The sequence below is a fragment of the Bos mutus genome, chromosome 8, assembly GCF_027580195.1.
Source record: "Bos mutus isolate GX-2022 chromosome 8, NWIPB_WYAK_1.1, whole genome shotgun sequence".
Lineage (NCBI taxonomy): Eukaryota > Metazoa > Chordata > Mammalia > Artiodactyla > Bovidae > Bos > Bos mutus.
In genome coordinates this window covers 105,942,808-105,959,020 of record NC_091624.1, presented here as the reverse complement: position 1 = coordinate 105,959,020, position 16,213 = coordinate 105,942,808, and the positions used below count along the sequence as shown (strand labels likewise).

The window sequence follows — 16,213 nt, the reverse complement described above, 5'->3', positions numbered from 1 at the left end:
GAAGATGGTTTTTACACAGACCGGTGGGGAGGTGGTTGGGGATGATTCAAGCACAGTGCATGTATCGTGCGCTTTATTTCTATTATCTACATCAGCTCCACCTCAGATCATCAGGCACTAGACCCTGGAGGTTGGGGACCCCTGGGGTAGAGAATCTTCATCCAGTCAAGGAGTGCACCAATAGTCACTGTCTTTCCCATTTTCCTAATACTCTTTTGTTGTCACTCTTCAGTCACTAAGTTGTGTCCGACTCTGTGACCCCATGGACCGCAGCACTCCAAGCTTCCCTGTCCTTCGCTATCTCCCAGAGCTTGCTCAAACTCATATCCATTGAGTTGGTGATGCCATCCAACCACCTTATTCCTCTGTCACCCCTTCTCCTCCTGCCTTCAATCCTTCCCAGCATCAGGGTCTTTTCCAATATGTCAGTTCTTCTCATCAGGTGACCAAAGAACTGGAGCTTCAGCTTTAGCATCAGTCCTTCCAATGAATATTCAGGGTTGATTTCCTTTAGGATTGACTAGTTTGATCTCCTTGCTATCTAAGGGACTCTCAAGAGTCTTCTCCAGCACCACAGTTCAAAAGCATCGATTTTTTGGGGGCTCAGCCTTTTTTTGGTCCAACTCTCACTGGATGGCACGTCCATCCCAGGCCACCAGGGGGCGTCAGGTGAACCCCTACACAGTGACCTCCTCCTCACACCTTCTACCTGCGACACTTGCCTCATTCTGGAGCTCTCTCCTAGCTAACCTAGCTAACGTGGCGATAGGAGACAATGCTTTGAAGCAGGAAGATGACCAGTTATGAGCTAAAGAACCACCTGAAAGGAAAAATCTCCCATCTTACAGAAGTCATGAGCTCTGTGTCCTTGTTTCTAGACTGCAGTTTCACCCAGAGTCTCACTGCGGTTTGCAGTCCAATCTTCTCATGTTCTTTGACATGTAGACTGGCCCATGTGATATTTAATTCTCCAGTTTCTCTCCATATGAATTTAAGGCACCATCCAATCATCGTGGAATTTAAAAAAAAAAAAATCCCTGCTGAATCTCCACCAGGATTGTCAGGAACAGCTGCATCCTCATCCTTCCTTCTCTCCACAGCTTCGAAACGTGGCAGCAAACCTCTGCGTGGACAGCAAGCACGGAGCCACGGGGACCGAGCTAAGGCTGGACGTGTGTGTCAAGGACGGTTCTGAGAGGACCTGGTCTCATGAGCAGGTGCGTCCTGGGACTGGGGTGGGGGGCTGGTACAGGCAGGGGACAGTGTGGGAATAAGTCTCTACAGGGGCCTGGGAGGTCACCACCTAGCTCTGCAGTCAAGGGAACCCCTTCTTGGCTTCCACGTCCTCTCAGGACAGTCATGGTCATCCATTGAGATCAGGTATTCAAATGGGCTTTAAAGAAAGGATGCTGGCATTTCACGGCGGTGCAGTCATTAAGACTCCATGCTCCCACTGCTGCCAGTACAGGTGCAATCTCTGGTCGAGGAACGAAGATCCCGCGTGCCACATGGTTTCAAAAAAAAGAAAAGAATAGAAAGGATGGTAAAGAGATGTTGATGGTGACCCTAGTCTTCTCTTTCCTTTCCCAGGAGGATAGCTTTCAAACCATGAAAAGTTTGTAGGGTGTTTATACAACTCTCCCGAGCAGATTCCATGGTTTTATGGAAGGACTCTTGGTGATTCTGTCCGTTTTTGTGACTTTCTCTAATCTTATCTCCCCCTTTAGCTGCTTGGACAGCTTACTTTACATACACCTGTCACTGTAGCAGCAATCTGTGATCTTACACACAAAGGATAACTCAGAGGCAGGAACACCCCAGCGTGGACCACATGGGATGCTTTAAGACTTGCTGTTGTTTAGTCACTCAGTTGTGTCCGACCCAACCCTGTGGACTGTAGCCCACCAGGCTCCTCTGTCCACGGGCGTCTCCAGGCAAGAATACTGGAGTCGGTTGCCATTGCTCCTCCAGGGGATCTTCCCGACCCAAGGGTCACACCTGAATCTCCTGCACAGGCAGGCAGATTCCTTACCACTGAGCCACCAAGCAAGCAGGGAAGCCCTACTTTAAGACTATTTACTGCTTGTGCTTGAAAACAACATTCCAGAGCAACTCAGTTTATTAAGTGAGGTGTGGTTCCTGACTACCTCTGAAATGTGACAGTCCTGGTAAGGGGCTTCCCTCACCCCGAGTCACCTGTAAAACAGGAAAGACAGGGGAAGAATTGTGCCTGCCCCTTTTTATTGTTTTTAAATTATAAAATCTTTCAAACAGGAAACTATAAGAAATTAAACCGCACACCCTCATGTACTCATCACACAGACCAAAGGAGTATGTCTGGTAACTAACTAATGCGAAGTTAGTAGAAGCCCCCACCTCGCCCAGCCTGGGATCTCCAAGAGTTATTGGGTGTGATGAGGCTGAACATGTCGTCCTTCCCCTCTCCCCACTGTGCACCCTCTCCTGCCCCGCCCCAGTGCAGAGCAGCCAATCTAGGAAAACAGTTGCTCTAAGCCAAGTCCAGAGCACAGCCCAGAATCAAGTTCATCAACGCCTAAACCAGGGACTGTGCTGAGGGGAGCTTCCCCGGGGGGCTCAGTGGTGAAGAATCCAATGCATGAAACTCCAGAGACCCAGGTTCCATCCTTGGGTGGGGAAGGTTGTCCGGGGAAGGGAATGGCAACCCACTCCGGTATCCTTGCCTGGAGAATCCACAGACAGAGGAGCCTGGCGGGCTACCGTCTATGGGGTCGCGATGGGTCAGACACGACTGAGCACACATGCTCGCAAATACACCCTGCATCTACGGACAGTGTCAGGTGGGTTTTAAGGAAGGCCCTGCAGCTCGAGGTTCACTGGCAGCTGTGGACCCTCAGTAGAAGCTGGCTTGCCTTCTTTATCCTCTGCGTGTGTTAGCGCTCAGTCGTGTCCGACTCTTTGCGACCCCGCGGACTGTAGCCCTCCAGGCTCCACTGTCCATCGAATTTTTCAGGCAACAGTGCCAGAGTGGGTAGCCATCCCCTTCTCCAGGGGATCTGTATCCTCTGTGACCAGGGCAGGGGACAGTGTCCACCCGTTTCCTCCATGAAGCAATTCTGATTGCAGCCTGGGAGCAAGAGAGGAGGCTTCACGGCCACTTGGTAAGGCTGGCGTCTAGAGGAGAAAGGACATTTTCAAAAAGGAAAAGGAGGGTGCCAGAAGGAAATGCCCCCTGTCTCTGTTGAGTTCAGTTCCTCTCTACTGTGTCTGTTCAGCCTGACCAGGAGACACGCCTGTCCAGCTGGTTGTGAAGGACGCAGACATACCTGAATGACCGGATCAGGTTTAACATCTCCATCCCAGGGAATGTGCTAGAGTGAAATATGGGCTGCAACTTTATCTGATGGGTGACAATAAATATAAATAAAGCCAGCTATACTGCATACTCAGTCCTCCCTTGTCCTTTAGTCACTAAGTCACGTCTGACCCTTTTGCAACCCCATAGACTGTAGCCCACCAGGCTCCTCTGTCCATGGGATTTCCTAGGCAAGAATACTAGGGTAGGTTTCCATTTCCTTCTCCAGGGGATCGTCCCTACCCCGGGATGGAACCCCCGTCTCCTGCATTGGCAGGTGGATTCTTTACTGCTGAGCCACGAGGGCCAGGCCAAACTGCAAAAACCTGTGGCATGTAACTCAAGAAGTAGTCACCAGAGGGCAGCACTAGATAAGCAGACACTGGCAGCTGTGGACCCTCAGTAGAAGCTGGCTTGCCTTCTTTATCCTCTGCGTGTGTTAGCGCTCAGTCGTGTCCGACTCTTTGCGACCCCGCGGACTGTAGCCCTCCAGGCTCCACTGTCCATCGAATTTTTCAGGCAACAGTGCCAGAGTGGGTAGCCATCCCCTTCTCCAGGGGATCTGTATCCTCTGTGACCAGGGCAGGGGACAGTGTCCACCCGTTTCCTCCATGAAGCAATTCTGATTGCAGCCTGGGAGCAAGAGAGGAGGCTTCACGGCCACTTGGTAAGGCTGGCGTCTAGAGGAGAAAGGACATTTTCAAAAAGGAAAAGGAGGGTGCCAGAAGGAAATGCCCCCTGTCTCTGTTGAGTTCAGTTCCTCTCTACTGTGTCTGTTCAGCCTGACCAGGAGACACGCCTGTCCAGCTGGTTGTGAAGGACGCAGACATACCTGAATGACCGGATCAGGTTTAACATCTCCATCCCAGGGAATGTGCTAGAGTGAAATATGGGCTGCAACTTTATCTGATGGGTGACAATAAATATAAATAAAGCCAGCTATACTGCATACTCAGTCCTCCCTTGTCCTTTAGTCACTAAGTCACGTCTGACCCTTTTGCAACCCCATAGACTGTAGCCCACCAGGCTCCTCTGTCCATGGGATTTCCTAGGCAAGAATACTAGGGTAGGTTTCCATTTCCTTCTCCAGGGGATCGTCCCTACCCCGGGATGGAACCCCCGTCTCCTGCATTGGCAGGTGGATTCTTTACTGCTGAGCCACGAGGGCCAGGCCAAACTGCAAAAACCTGTGGCATGTAACTCAAGAAGTAGTCACCAGAGGGCAGCACTAGATAAGCAGACAGCTATCTAAGAGGAACAAAAGACCACTTAACACAGCTCTTTCTCTTTCTTTTTTTAAAATTTTAATTGGAGGCTAATTACTCTACAATATTGTGCTGGGTTTTGGGATACATGGACATGAATCAGCCATGGGTGTACGTGTCCCCCATCCTGAACCCCCCTCCCACCTCCCTCCCCATCCCATCCCTCAGGGTTGTCCCAGCTCTTTAAAAAGATTTCCATTCCCCATAGTCTCCGAAAACAAGGCGATCAAACAAGGTTGACAGGAGGTGAAAGTCAATCTTATTTGAAACACGTATCACTGTATATTGACGTGGAGGTTCAAACATCACAAACTGCCTCTTTTCCAGTAATTAACTCTTCATTTTATTCGATTTATACTCAATATATATTTATTACTCAATGAAGGAAGATCCCCTGGAGAAGGGAATGGCAACCCACTCCAGTATTCTTGCCTGGAGCATCCCGTGGACAGAGGAGCCTGGAGGGCTACAGTCCATGCGGTCACCAAGAGTCAGACATGACTTAGCGACAGCCAAGGCTTTGTGTTTTGAGTAATACAATACAGACTCGGGCAACATTGTGCACACCACGTTAACATCAGAACCAAGAAGTCTAACTTATATATCATTATGAATCTGTTTTAAAGTCTCACTTCAAAGAAGAAAGTGGAGAAACTAATATCAATGTACTTCAAGAGTGAGGACTTTGAGGCTGAAAACAACTCAGGAGGTACTGTGCAGGGAACCTGAATAAAATCTGAATATTTCTTGTCAGTGAGGAGCAGCCCAAAGCTTTCCAAACCGTCAGGTACCTGCATGATGTGTGCCTGTTTCTGCTTTGACACGACTGCACAGGATTGCAGGTCTCAGAAATGAGACCAGTCAGTGGCTGATTGGTTCCGTGTGACAATTAGGATAAGTTATGCGGCAGGAGAGAGCATTTCAAAGACCCTGGAGAGGGCTTTCCTGGTGGTCTAGTGGTTAAGAATCCACCTGCCAATGCCAGACATGTGGGTTCAATCCCTGGTCTGGGAAGATCCCCTGGAGAAGGAAATGGCAACCCACTTCAGTGTTCTTGCCTGGGGAATCCCATGGACAGAGAAGCCTGGCAGGCTACAGTCCGTGGGATCAAAAATGAATGGGACAGGACTTAGCGACTAAACAACAACCAGAGGAAAGGAAACGGTAAGAAAGTAAAAAGAAATCACTGTCTATGGAAGCACACACAAGCCTGGACTCTTGAAGCATGGCAGCAGCCAGCCCACCCACTTCTGCAGGCCAGCTGGGTACTGAAAGGCAAGGCAAGGACCACAGCGCCCTTCAGCTCTGCCTTCTACAGGTATAGAATCAGGAAAGCAACAAAGAGGGAAATGGATAAACCAGTCACAGCCACTGGTACCCGCACTGCTTACGGTACCAAGATTTGTGAAGTTTAAATAACATAAAATTTAATCCATGACAGGTTTATAGGCCAGGACACTGTTATTCTAATAATAGGTAACTGAGCTGAGAATCATTGAAATTGAAAGCTCAAAAAATGAATTATTGGTGATATTGCTGTATTAATAATTAGACACAAACAAAACAAATTTATTTGAGAAACCGAAAAGACTAATTATAATTAGTTCCTCTTGACAGTTATTCCAGTGCACTTTCTGTTATATAATGAGTTCAAGTTTTTATTTATGCAATAGAAATTTTATTGGACATGAATTAAATGTCATGAATTGTTCTGGGTGCGGGAAACACAAAGATGAAGATATGGCTCCTGCCATCTGGGGTCTCACTGACCAGTAAAGTTTACAGAAACATAAACGGACAAGCATGATGAAATAAGGTGGGGGTGGGAGGGAAGGAGGGGTTCAGAGAGATGGCTTCTTAGGTGAGCTGGCTGGTGAATGTGGGCCTTGCAGCCAGAGGGCCTCTCATGAACAAAGCCATAGACGAGAAAATACATACAACCTGATTAGTGCAAGGAACTACAGTTTTTACATTGAGGTCTAACGGACATACAGTAAGATTTGTTTCAGTTATACAACATGTTGGCTCACCATTTGTATCTATTATGAAATGATAACCCCAATAAGTTTAGTTAATATTCATCACCAAACATAGTTTGTTGTTGTTGTTCTTCAGTTGCTCAGTTGTCTCCAAGTCTTTACGACCCCACGGATTGCAGCACACCAGGCTCCCCTGTCCATCACTGTCTCCCAGAGTTTGCTCAGACTCATGTGCATTGAGTCAGTGATGCCATCCAACCATCTCATCTTCTGTCATCCCCCTCTCTGCCTGCCCTCAATCTTTCCCAGCATCAGGGTCTTTTCCATCAGGTGGCCAAAGTTTTGGAGCTTCAGCTTCAGCATCAGTCCTTCCAATGAAAATTCAGGTTTCCTTTCAGATTGAATGGTTTAATCTCCTTGCTATACAAGGGACCAAACATAAAGTGAAGTGAAGTCGCTCAGTCGTGTCCGACTCTGCAACCCCATGGACTGTAGCCTACTACGCTCCTCTGTCCATGGGATTTTCCAGCCAAGAGTACTGGAGCAGGTTGCCATTTCCTTCTCCAGAGGATCTTCCTGACCTCTGGAAGTAAACATAGTTACTGAATTTCTTCCTTGTGATGAGAACTTTTAAGATTTACTCTCTTAGCAACTTATAAATATTTTACTATTGCTAGAACATAAACTAAAGGGGAAGGGATGCAGTTGGAAAACATGGTAAAGGTCAGAAGGTGGAAAGTTCTTTATGTTTTAAAGAGTTTGAACTCCATCCTCTAAGGGTTATGTGAAAATATGATGAGCTTTCAGGTTAAGAGCCAACATGGTCATGTGGGTATTTCAAAACTCTAATTCAAAAAAATACACTCACCCCAATGTTCATAGCAGCATTTTTTATAATAGACAAGACATGGAAGCAAGCTAAAGGTCCACTGGCAGAGGAATGGATAAAGAAGATGTGGTACATATATACAATGGAATATTATTCAGCCATAAAAAGGAATGAAATAATGCCGTTTATACCAACATGGATGGACCTAGAGATCATCATACTAAGTGAAGTAAGACAGAGAAAGACAAATATCACATGATGTCACTTATATGTGGAATCTGAAAAAACTGATACAAATATACTCATGAACAAGATAGCAATGCAAAAGTAGGGAGTCAAGAGACGCCTGGATTAACAGGCAGATTTGGCCTTGGAGTACAGAATGAAGCAGGGAAAAGACTAATAGAGTTCTGCCAAGAGAACGCACTGGTCATAGCAAACACCCTCTTCCAACAACACAAGACTCTACACATGGACAATACCAGATGGTTAATACCGAAATCAGAATGATTATATTCTTTGCAGTCAAAGATGGAGAAGCTCTATACAGTCAGCAAAAACAAGACCAGGAGCTGACTGGCTCAGATCATGAACCCCTTATTGCAAAATTCAGACTTAAGTTGAAAAAAGTAGGGAAAACCGCTAGACCATTCAGGTATGACCTTACAATTATATATCAAATCCCTTACGATTATACAGTGGAAGTGACAAATAGATTCAAGGGATTAGATCTGGTAGACAGAGTGCCTGAAGAAGTATGGATGGAGGTTTGTGACTTTGTACAGGAAGCAGGGATCAAGACCATCCCCCAATACCAGAAATGCGAAAAGGCAAAACGGTTGTATGAGGAGGCCTTACAAATAGTTGAGAAAACAAGAGAAGCTAAAGGCAAAGGAGAAAAGGGTTCCAGAGTTCCAAAAAATAGCAAAGAGAGATAAGAAAGCCTTCCTCAGAGATCAATGCAAAGAAATAGAGGAAAACAACAGAATGGGAAAGACTAGAAATCTCTTCAAGAAAATCAGAGATACCAAGGGAACATTTCATGCAAAGATGGGCACAATAAAGGACAGAAATGGTATGGACCCAACAGAAGCAGAAGATATTAAGAAAGGTGGCAAGAATACACAGAAGAACTATACAAAAAAGATCTTCATGACCCAGATAATCACGATGGTGTGATCACCAGCCTAGAGCCAGACATCCTGGAATGCAAACTCAAGTGGGTCGTAGGAAGTATCACTAAAAATGAAGCTAGTGGAGGTGATGGAATTCCAGTTGAGCTATTTCAAATCCTGAAAGATGATGCTGTGAAAGTGCTGCACTCAACATGCCAGCAAATATGGAAAACTCAGCAGTGGCCCCAGGACCGGAAAAGGTAAGTTTTCATTCCAATCCCAAAGAAAGGCAATGCCAAAGAATGCTCAAACTACTGCACAACTGTACTCATCTCACACGCTAGTAAAGTAATGCTCAAAATTCTCCAAGCCAGGCTTCAGCAATACCTGAACCGTGAACTTCCAGATGTTCAAGCTGGATTTAGAAAAGACAGAGGAACCAGAGATCAAATTGCCAACATTCTCTGGATTATCAAAAAAGCAAAAGAGTTCCAGAAAAATATCTACTTCTGCTCTGTTGACTATGCCAAAGCCTTTGATTATGTGGGAAACAACAACTCTGGAAAATTCTTAAAAAGATGGGAATACCAGATCACCTGACCTGCCTCTTGAGAAACCTGTATGCAGGTCAGGAAGCAACAGTTAGAACTGGACATGGAACAACAGACTGGTTCCAAATAGAGAAAGGAGTACATCAAGGCTGTATATTGTCACCCTGCTTATTTAACTTACATGCAGAGTACATCATGAGAAATGCTGGGCTGGAAGAATTACAAGCTGGAATCAAGATTGCTGGGAGAAATATCAATAACCTCAGATATGCAGATGATACCACCCTTATGGCAGAAAGTGAAGAACTAAAGAACCTACTGATGCAAGAGAAAGAGGAGAGTGAAAAAGGTGGCTTAAAACTCAGCATTCACAAAGCTAAGATCAAGGCATCTGGTCCCATCACTTCATGGCAAATAGATGGGGAAACAATGGAAACAATGACAGACTTTATTTTGGGGGGGCTCCAAAATCACTGCAGATGGTGACTGCAGCCATGAAATTAAAAGATGTTTGCTCCTTGGAAGAAAATTTATGCCCAACCTAGACAGCATATTAAAAAGCAGAGACATTACTTTGCCAACAAATGTCCATCTAGTCAAAGTTATGGTTTTTCCAGTAGTCATGTATGGATGTGAGAGTTGGACTATATAGAAAGCTGAGTGCAGAAGAATTGATGTTTTTGAACTGTGGTGTTGGAGAAGACTCTTGAGAGTCCCTTGGACTGCAAGGAGATCCAACCAGTCCATCCTAAAGGAGATCAGTCCTGGATGTTCATTGGAAGGACTGATGCTGAAGCTGAAACTCCAATACTTTGGTCACCTGATGCAAAGAACTGACTCATTTGAAAAGACCCTGATGCTGGGAAAGATTGAAGGCAGGAGGAGAAGGGGACGACAGAAGATGAGATAGTTGGATGACATCACCAACTCAATGAACATGAGTTTGAGTAAACTCCGGGAGTTGCGATGGACAGGGAAGCCTGGCGTGCTGCGGTTCATGAGGTCACAAAGAGTCAGACACGACTGAACAACTGAAATGACTGACTGACAAGATGGTAATAGACTCACAGACAAAAAGAAAACTTATAGTTAAATGTGGGGGAAGGTATAAATTAGGAGTTTGGGATTAACATATAAACAGTACTATAAATTAAAATAGATAACCAACAAGGAAATAAGTTCAATATTTTTAATAACCTATAATGGAAAAGAATCTGAAAAAGAATAGATGTACCTGTAACACTGGATCATTGTGCTGGACACCTGCCATTTCCCCACCAGGTAACTGTTTTTGTGTGCCATCCCCGGAGTTTTGCCAGATTCTCTGCATTTTCTCGCCCAGGTAGGACCCCAAAACTGGGATAATCTCAGAGCCTGGTCTCAGCCAAGTGTACTTACTGTCTGCACGGAATTCAGCACTGTGCTTGTTTTTACATCCACAGGGCCTTCTGACAGCTCTCCGTTTTGGACTCACAGCTTGGCCTCACAGTGAGGCCCATACAAGTCCTGTCATAAAAATGACACAAACTCACTGAGATGTTACAACCGGAAGAAGCCCAAGGGCTGGTCTAGTCCATGTTCCTACTTACTTAAGGGTTTCTCTCACTGAACCCTTCAAATGGTTGTTCAGCTCAAACTCAAGAAAATACCCTTTCCTTATAGAAACAGAAATTGTACTTTTCAATCTACACGTTGTGAAATCAAATTTTAGTCAATTTAGTCTGTATGGTCAAAGCTATGGTTTTTCTGGTAGTCATGTACAGATGTGAGAGGTGGACCATAAAAAAGGCCGAACACTGAAGAACTGATGTTTTCAAATTATGGTGTTGGAGAAAACTCTTGAGAGTCCCTTGGACAGCAAGGAGATCAAACCAGTCAATCCTAAAGGAAATCAACCCTGAATTGATCAGTCGTTCATTGGAACGACTGATGCTGAAGCTGAAGCTCTAATGCTCTGGCCACCTGATATGAAGAGCCAACTCACTGGAAAAGACCCTGATGCTGGGAAAGACCAAGAGTAGGAGGAGAAGGGGATGACAGAGGATGAGACTGTTTGATGGCATCACCAACTCAAAGGATATGAGTTTGAGGAAACTCCAGGAGATAGTGGAGGACAGAGGAACCTGGTGTGCAAAAGTCCATGGGGTCACAGAGTCAGACACAATTAAATGCAATTAAAAATCTATTAAATGCAAAGAGGATAAATGTTCCATGAAACTTCTATTCAGCTGGGGGTTGGGGATGAGGGGAGCGGTCCGTGTGTGAGTAAACTGTATCTCTTACTGGGAGTCACAGTCCCAAACTTCTGACACTGCCCGGCAGGATTACTCTTATCAACCCCAGGAAATCAATTTGCTTATCAGTTACTACATCAAACTTAGCTTTCATTTAAATCAAAATTGTCAACTTGCTAGCATCCATCCAGCGCAATCCTACTCCTAGTCTTTTTTTCAGTTAATCTGCTCAGTTAGGCTCAATGTGTAGCATTTGGGGCTTTTCAGGTGGCCCTAGTGATAACCTTCTTGCCAGTGCAGTGGACATAAGAGGCGCAGGTTTGATCCCTGTGTTGGGAAGATCCCCTGGAGGATGAAATGGCAACCCACTCTAGTATTCTTACCTGGAGAATCCCATGGACAGAGAAGCTGTGGACTAAAATCCATGGACTGCAAAGAGCTGGATACGACTAAAGCGACATAGCACGCACGAACATGGAACATTTAATCCACTAATTTTTTACCTAAATGAGAAATGTAAAAGGATGTCCCTGGTGGTCCAGTGGTTAGGACTCCATGACCCCAATGCAGGGGACCCGGGTTCAATCCCTGGTCAGGGAACTAGATCCTGCATGCAGCAACTAAGAATTAACGTGCTATAACTAAGACCTGGTGCAAACAAAAAACAATTTAAACAGAAAAGAATGATAAAGAGCATCATTAAATACCTTCTCCCCTCCTTCTGTCCCTCTGTGTCTCTCTCTCTAACTGGAAACTTGTTTTTTTGGCCAGCCTGGGCCAACGGTGCTCCCTGTGCAGCCACAGAGCGCAAGGATCCTGGCTTGCTCAACACCTCTGTCACCCCCACACCAAGCTATTTTCCTGTAAAACAGGAGCCAGGAGTTCTTCACTGCTGACAGACACACTTCTCCCTGCTCGCGAATCTCTCCGAGTTGCGCTTACCGTTGCTTTTCTGCTGTTGTCACTCTATCAGCTCTTCACCTTCGGCTGGAGAGAGGATATCCGGCCAGGCGAGCCCCTGCACACTCGGAAGTTCTGCTTCGATGCTGTGTCCCACAGCAGCCCCGTCACTCTGTACGACTGTCACGGCATGAAGGGGAACCAGCTCTGGGGCCATAGGAAGGTAAGGGCCGGCGTCCTGTGGGCAGGGCATCCCCCGCTACTCGGCTTGGGGTTCTCTAACGCAAAGATTTGTTTTGTTTAACACATTGCTTTCATTTAAATTGCCACATGAGAAGGAAATGGCACCCCACTCCAGTACTCTTGCCTGGAAAATCCCATGGATGGAGGATCCTGGTAGGCTACAGTTCATGGGGTCACAAAGAGTCGGACACGACTGAGCGACTTCACTTATGTTGGTAAAGAACCTACCTGCCAACGCAGGAGACGTAAGAGACACAGGTTGGATCCTTAGGTCGGGAAGATTCCCCTGGAGGAGGGCATGGCAAGCCACTCCAGTATTCTTGCCTGGAGAATCCCATGGACAGAGGAGCCTGGCGGGCTACAGTCTGCGGGGTCACAAAGAGACATGACTGAGAGACTAAACAGCAAGTTTATGCAGGACACTTAATAAGTTCAAGGTGTAAAACGTAATAATTTGATATATGCATGAATTGAGAAAGAATCGGCACAAGTATAGTTAACAAATCCATCGCTGAGCAGTTACAGTCTCATGTGTATGTGATGAGAACATTTAAGATTTACTCTCTTGAGACTTCCCTGGTGGCCCAGGGGTTAAGACCCCGCTTTGCAATGAAGGGGACCCTTCAATGAAGTTTCAATCCCTGGTCGGGGAACTAAGATCCCACATGTGGCAGGGCCAGTAAGCTTGCGTGCTACAGCTAAGACCAGATGCAGGCAAATAAAAGCAAATAAGTAAAACCACATTATATGTTAAAAAAAAAATCCAGTCTCTTAGCAACTTTCAAGTATATGATACAGAATTATTCACTGTGGTCTCCATGCTGAACATAACATGCCCAGAAACGTACCCATCTCAGAACTGGACCACCCTCCCCGACCCTTCTCCCCAGCTGTCAGTTTCTCTTTATGGGGCCACCACTAGAAGAGGAGGGCCTCGTATAACTAGGCTCCTTTGTGTCTCCCACCACAGCAGGCGCCCAGGGTGAGCCCCGTTTGTGGTTATTATCACCACCAGGGGGAGCCCTGCGACAAGAACAGTGACTTGCTGAAGCGCCTTCAATGAAAACACTCAAATTATCACCCACATTCCAAAGACATCTGAAAGGAGAAGCTGCTTTCCCTCCCCTTCAGCCCCTACGTCTAGTTGGTCACTAAGACATGTGACCCCACCCTGCCTGCCATTTCTGTGGCTGCAGACCCTGATTTCAGACCTGCCCATCTCAGCCCTGGATGAGTGGAACAACTGTCCAAAGGGCCACCCTGCCACCCTTTCCCCCGACCCACCTTCCATCCTGAAGTCAGAGGGGTACCCACAAACTCTGGTCACTATATTCCTCTGGTTTATACACCATCTGGTTTCCCACTGAGAAGATAAGGGCCTTCTCCCAAATTCTCATCCTGACGCTTCACAATCTGGTCAACGTCCCGGTTGCTTGTCAAGCTAAGACATCCTAATTCATCCTAAAACTGAAATGTGATTTTTTTTTTAATTTTGCTGCATCAGGCCTTAGTTGCTACAAACTCTAAGTTGTGGCATGTGGGATCTAGTTCCCCGACCAGAGATACAACCCAAGCCTCCTGCATTGGGAGCTTGCAGTCTTAGCCACCGGCCCACCAGGGAAGTCCCTGTAATCTTGAAGAAGCTATTTCACGTGTAATTTTCAACTTCCACATCAATATAATACAGACAACAATTTGGTGAGATAAACTGTGGAAAATTTCCAGCACGATTTCTGACCGTATATGATCAGATTTCCACCCAAGTGGGTAACAAGTATAAATTTTACATGGAAAATGGTGGTGAGTCCTGATATACAGCAATCTATGCCATGAAATGGACCTTTCCTGGTGGTTCAGTGGTAAAGAATCTGCCTGCCAATGCAGGAGACACGGGTTCAATCCCCTGGAGAAGGGAATGACAACCACTCCAGTATTCTTGCCTGGAGAATTTCATGGACAGAGGAGCCTGGTGAGCTACAGTCCATGAGTCATGAGTCTCAAAGAGTCAGACACGACTGAGTGACTAAATAACAACGACAACGATGCTAAGAAATATTAACTCCTGTTATCCTTGCAGAGTAAAAGCGACCTCCCATGTCCTTTTCTTGCAAGGAAGCGTTTTTATGGGACTACAACACATATCTTCATTGGGGTTTCCCCAGATGTAGACCCTGAAGTGAGGATTTGAATGCCAGTAGTTTATTTGGGAGATGTCCCCAAAAATCATGGCAGGGAAGTGAAACATGAAACATGAAAGGGAGGAGAGCCAGTACAGGGTATGTGATGCAGATAGTACCACTGCGGGCATGTGTGCCTACTAAGTCGCTCAGTCATGTCTGACTCTTTGCGACCCCGTACTATAGCCCATCGGGCTCCTCTGTGCATGATCGGGCTCCTCTGTCCATGGGATTCTCCAGCCAAGAGTACTAGTGTGGGTGGCTGTTTCCTACTCTAGGGGATCTTCCTGATCCAGGGATCGAACCCACATCTCTCTCGTCTCCTGCATTGGCAGGTGGGTTCCTTACCCCTTGCGCCACCTGTAGGGGGGAGCTCAAGTCCCCAACCCCAGAGGCAAGGGGGAGGGGATATTCACACACCAGCGCAGCTGGTCTTGGCCTAGGGCTACTCCTGGTTGGGGGTGTGGTGTCCATTCCTGACACCTCTGTGCGGGCTGCTGCTCTTGCAGGCAGAGCCGTTCTAGAGCCCCGAGAACAGCCTAACAGAGAGAGAGACAGTGGCCAGCTTCAGAGGTCAGGTCAGCAGGCACCCAAGTCCTGGGGCCTGAAGAGCTGTGGGCAAACGCTGTCAGAACCCTGCCCTACCCATCCATCCTTGCCAACAACACACAGCACGTCAGTTTCTTTTTCTTTTCCTTTCTCAGTTCTGTGGTTATAGAGTGAGATCACACACAGGTCTGTTAGCCTTTTGGGATAGCTTCTTTGAGAAGAACCCATTCAAATCTGTTGACCATGTTTTAACATGGGTTGTCTGGATTTTTTTGTTGTTGTTAACAGATTTGGAAGCATTTTTGGTGTATCTAGGTATAGTGCTTTGTTGGATATTTGTAAATATCTGACTCCAGTCAGTATCTAGCCTTTTCTCCCTCCTTGATGAAGAGCTGTTCTTTATGATTAGTGTCTTCTGTGTCCTGTTTAGGAAATCTTTGCCCACACCAAACACATGAAGCCAGTGTTCTAAGGCATCTTTGGCAGCTTTGTGGTTTAATCTTCCGCATTGTGGTACATATTCCTGAATAGTTTTTGTGTACAGTGTAAGAGGGGGGTGATTATTTGTTTCATATTTATATTCAATTATCAATCATAATTTACTAAAAAAAAGTTTTCCTACTGCAAGAAAGTGGCGCCTTTGTCATAAGTCAAGGGACCTTATATACCTGGTCTATTTATGAATCCTCATGTTTTTAACCCTCTGACCAGTAAGTCTTAGCCATACAGAAAGTAAACTGATAGAAACTAACAATCTAATAAGAACCAAAACCCCACTAACCTGTTAGTGGTGAAATGTTTCAGCTTCCCTTTGGAAACTGGGGGCATCCCTAGTGGCTCAAACAGGAAAGAATCTGCCTGCAATTAAGGAGACCTGAGTTCAATCCCTGGGTCGGGAACATCCCCTGGAGGAGGGCATAGCAACCAACTTCAGTGATCTTGTCTGGAGAATCCCATGGGTGGAGGAGTCTGACGGGCTACAGTCCATAGGGTTGCAAAGAGTCAGATGAGAGTCAGCACGCACATACAAAAATTCA

General features: G+C 46.1%; 1 protein-coding gene across 1 annotated transcript in view; it reads left to right on the top strand.

The window, feature by feature from the left end:
* The window catches only part of GALNTL6 (polypeptide N-acetylgalactosaminyltransferase like 6), a 1,507,590-nt gene that overhangs the window by 1,475,284 nt on the left and 16,093 nt on the right, over window positions 1–16,213 (top strand). The window contains exons 10-11 of the mRNA XM_070376153.1: window positions 1,101–1,217; window positions 12,281–12,430. Of these exons, the coding sequence (XP_070232254.1) occupies window positions 1,101–1,217; window positions 12,281–12,430 (267 nt within the window). The remainder of the gene's footprint in view (window positions 1–1,100; window positions 1,218–12,280; window positions 12,431–16,213) is intronic.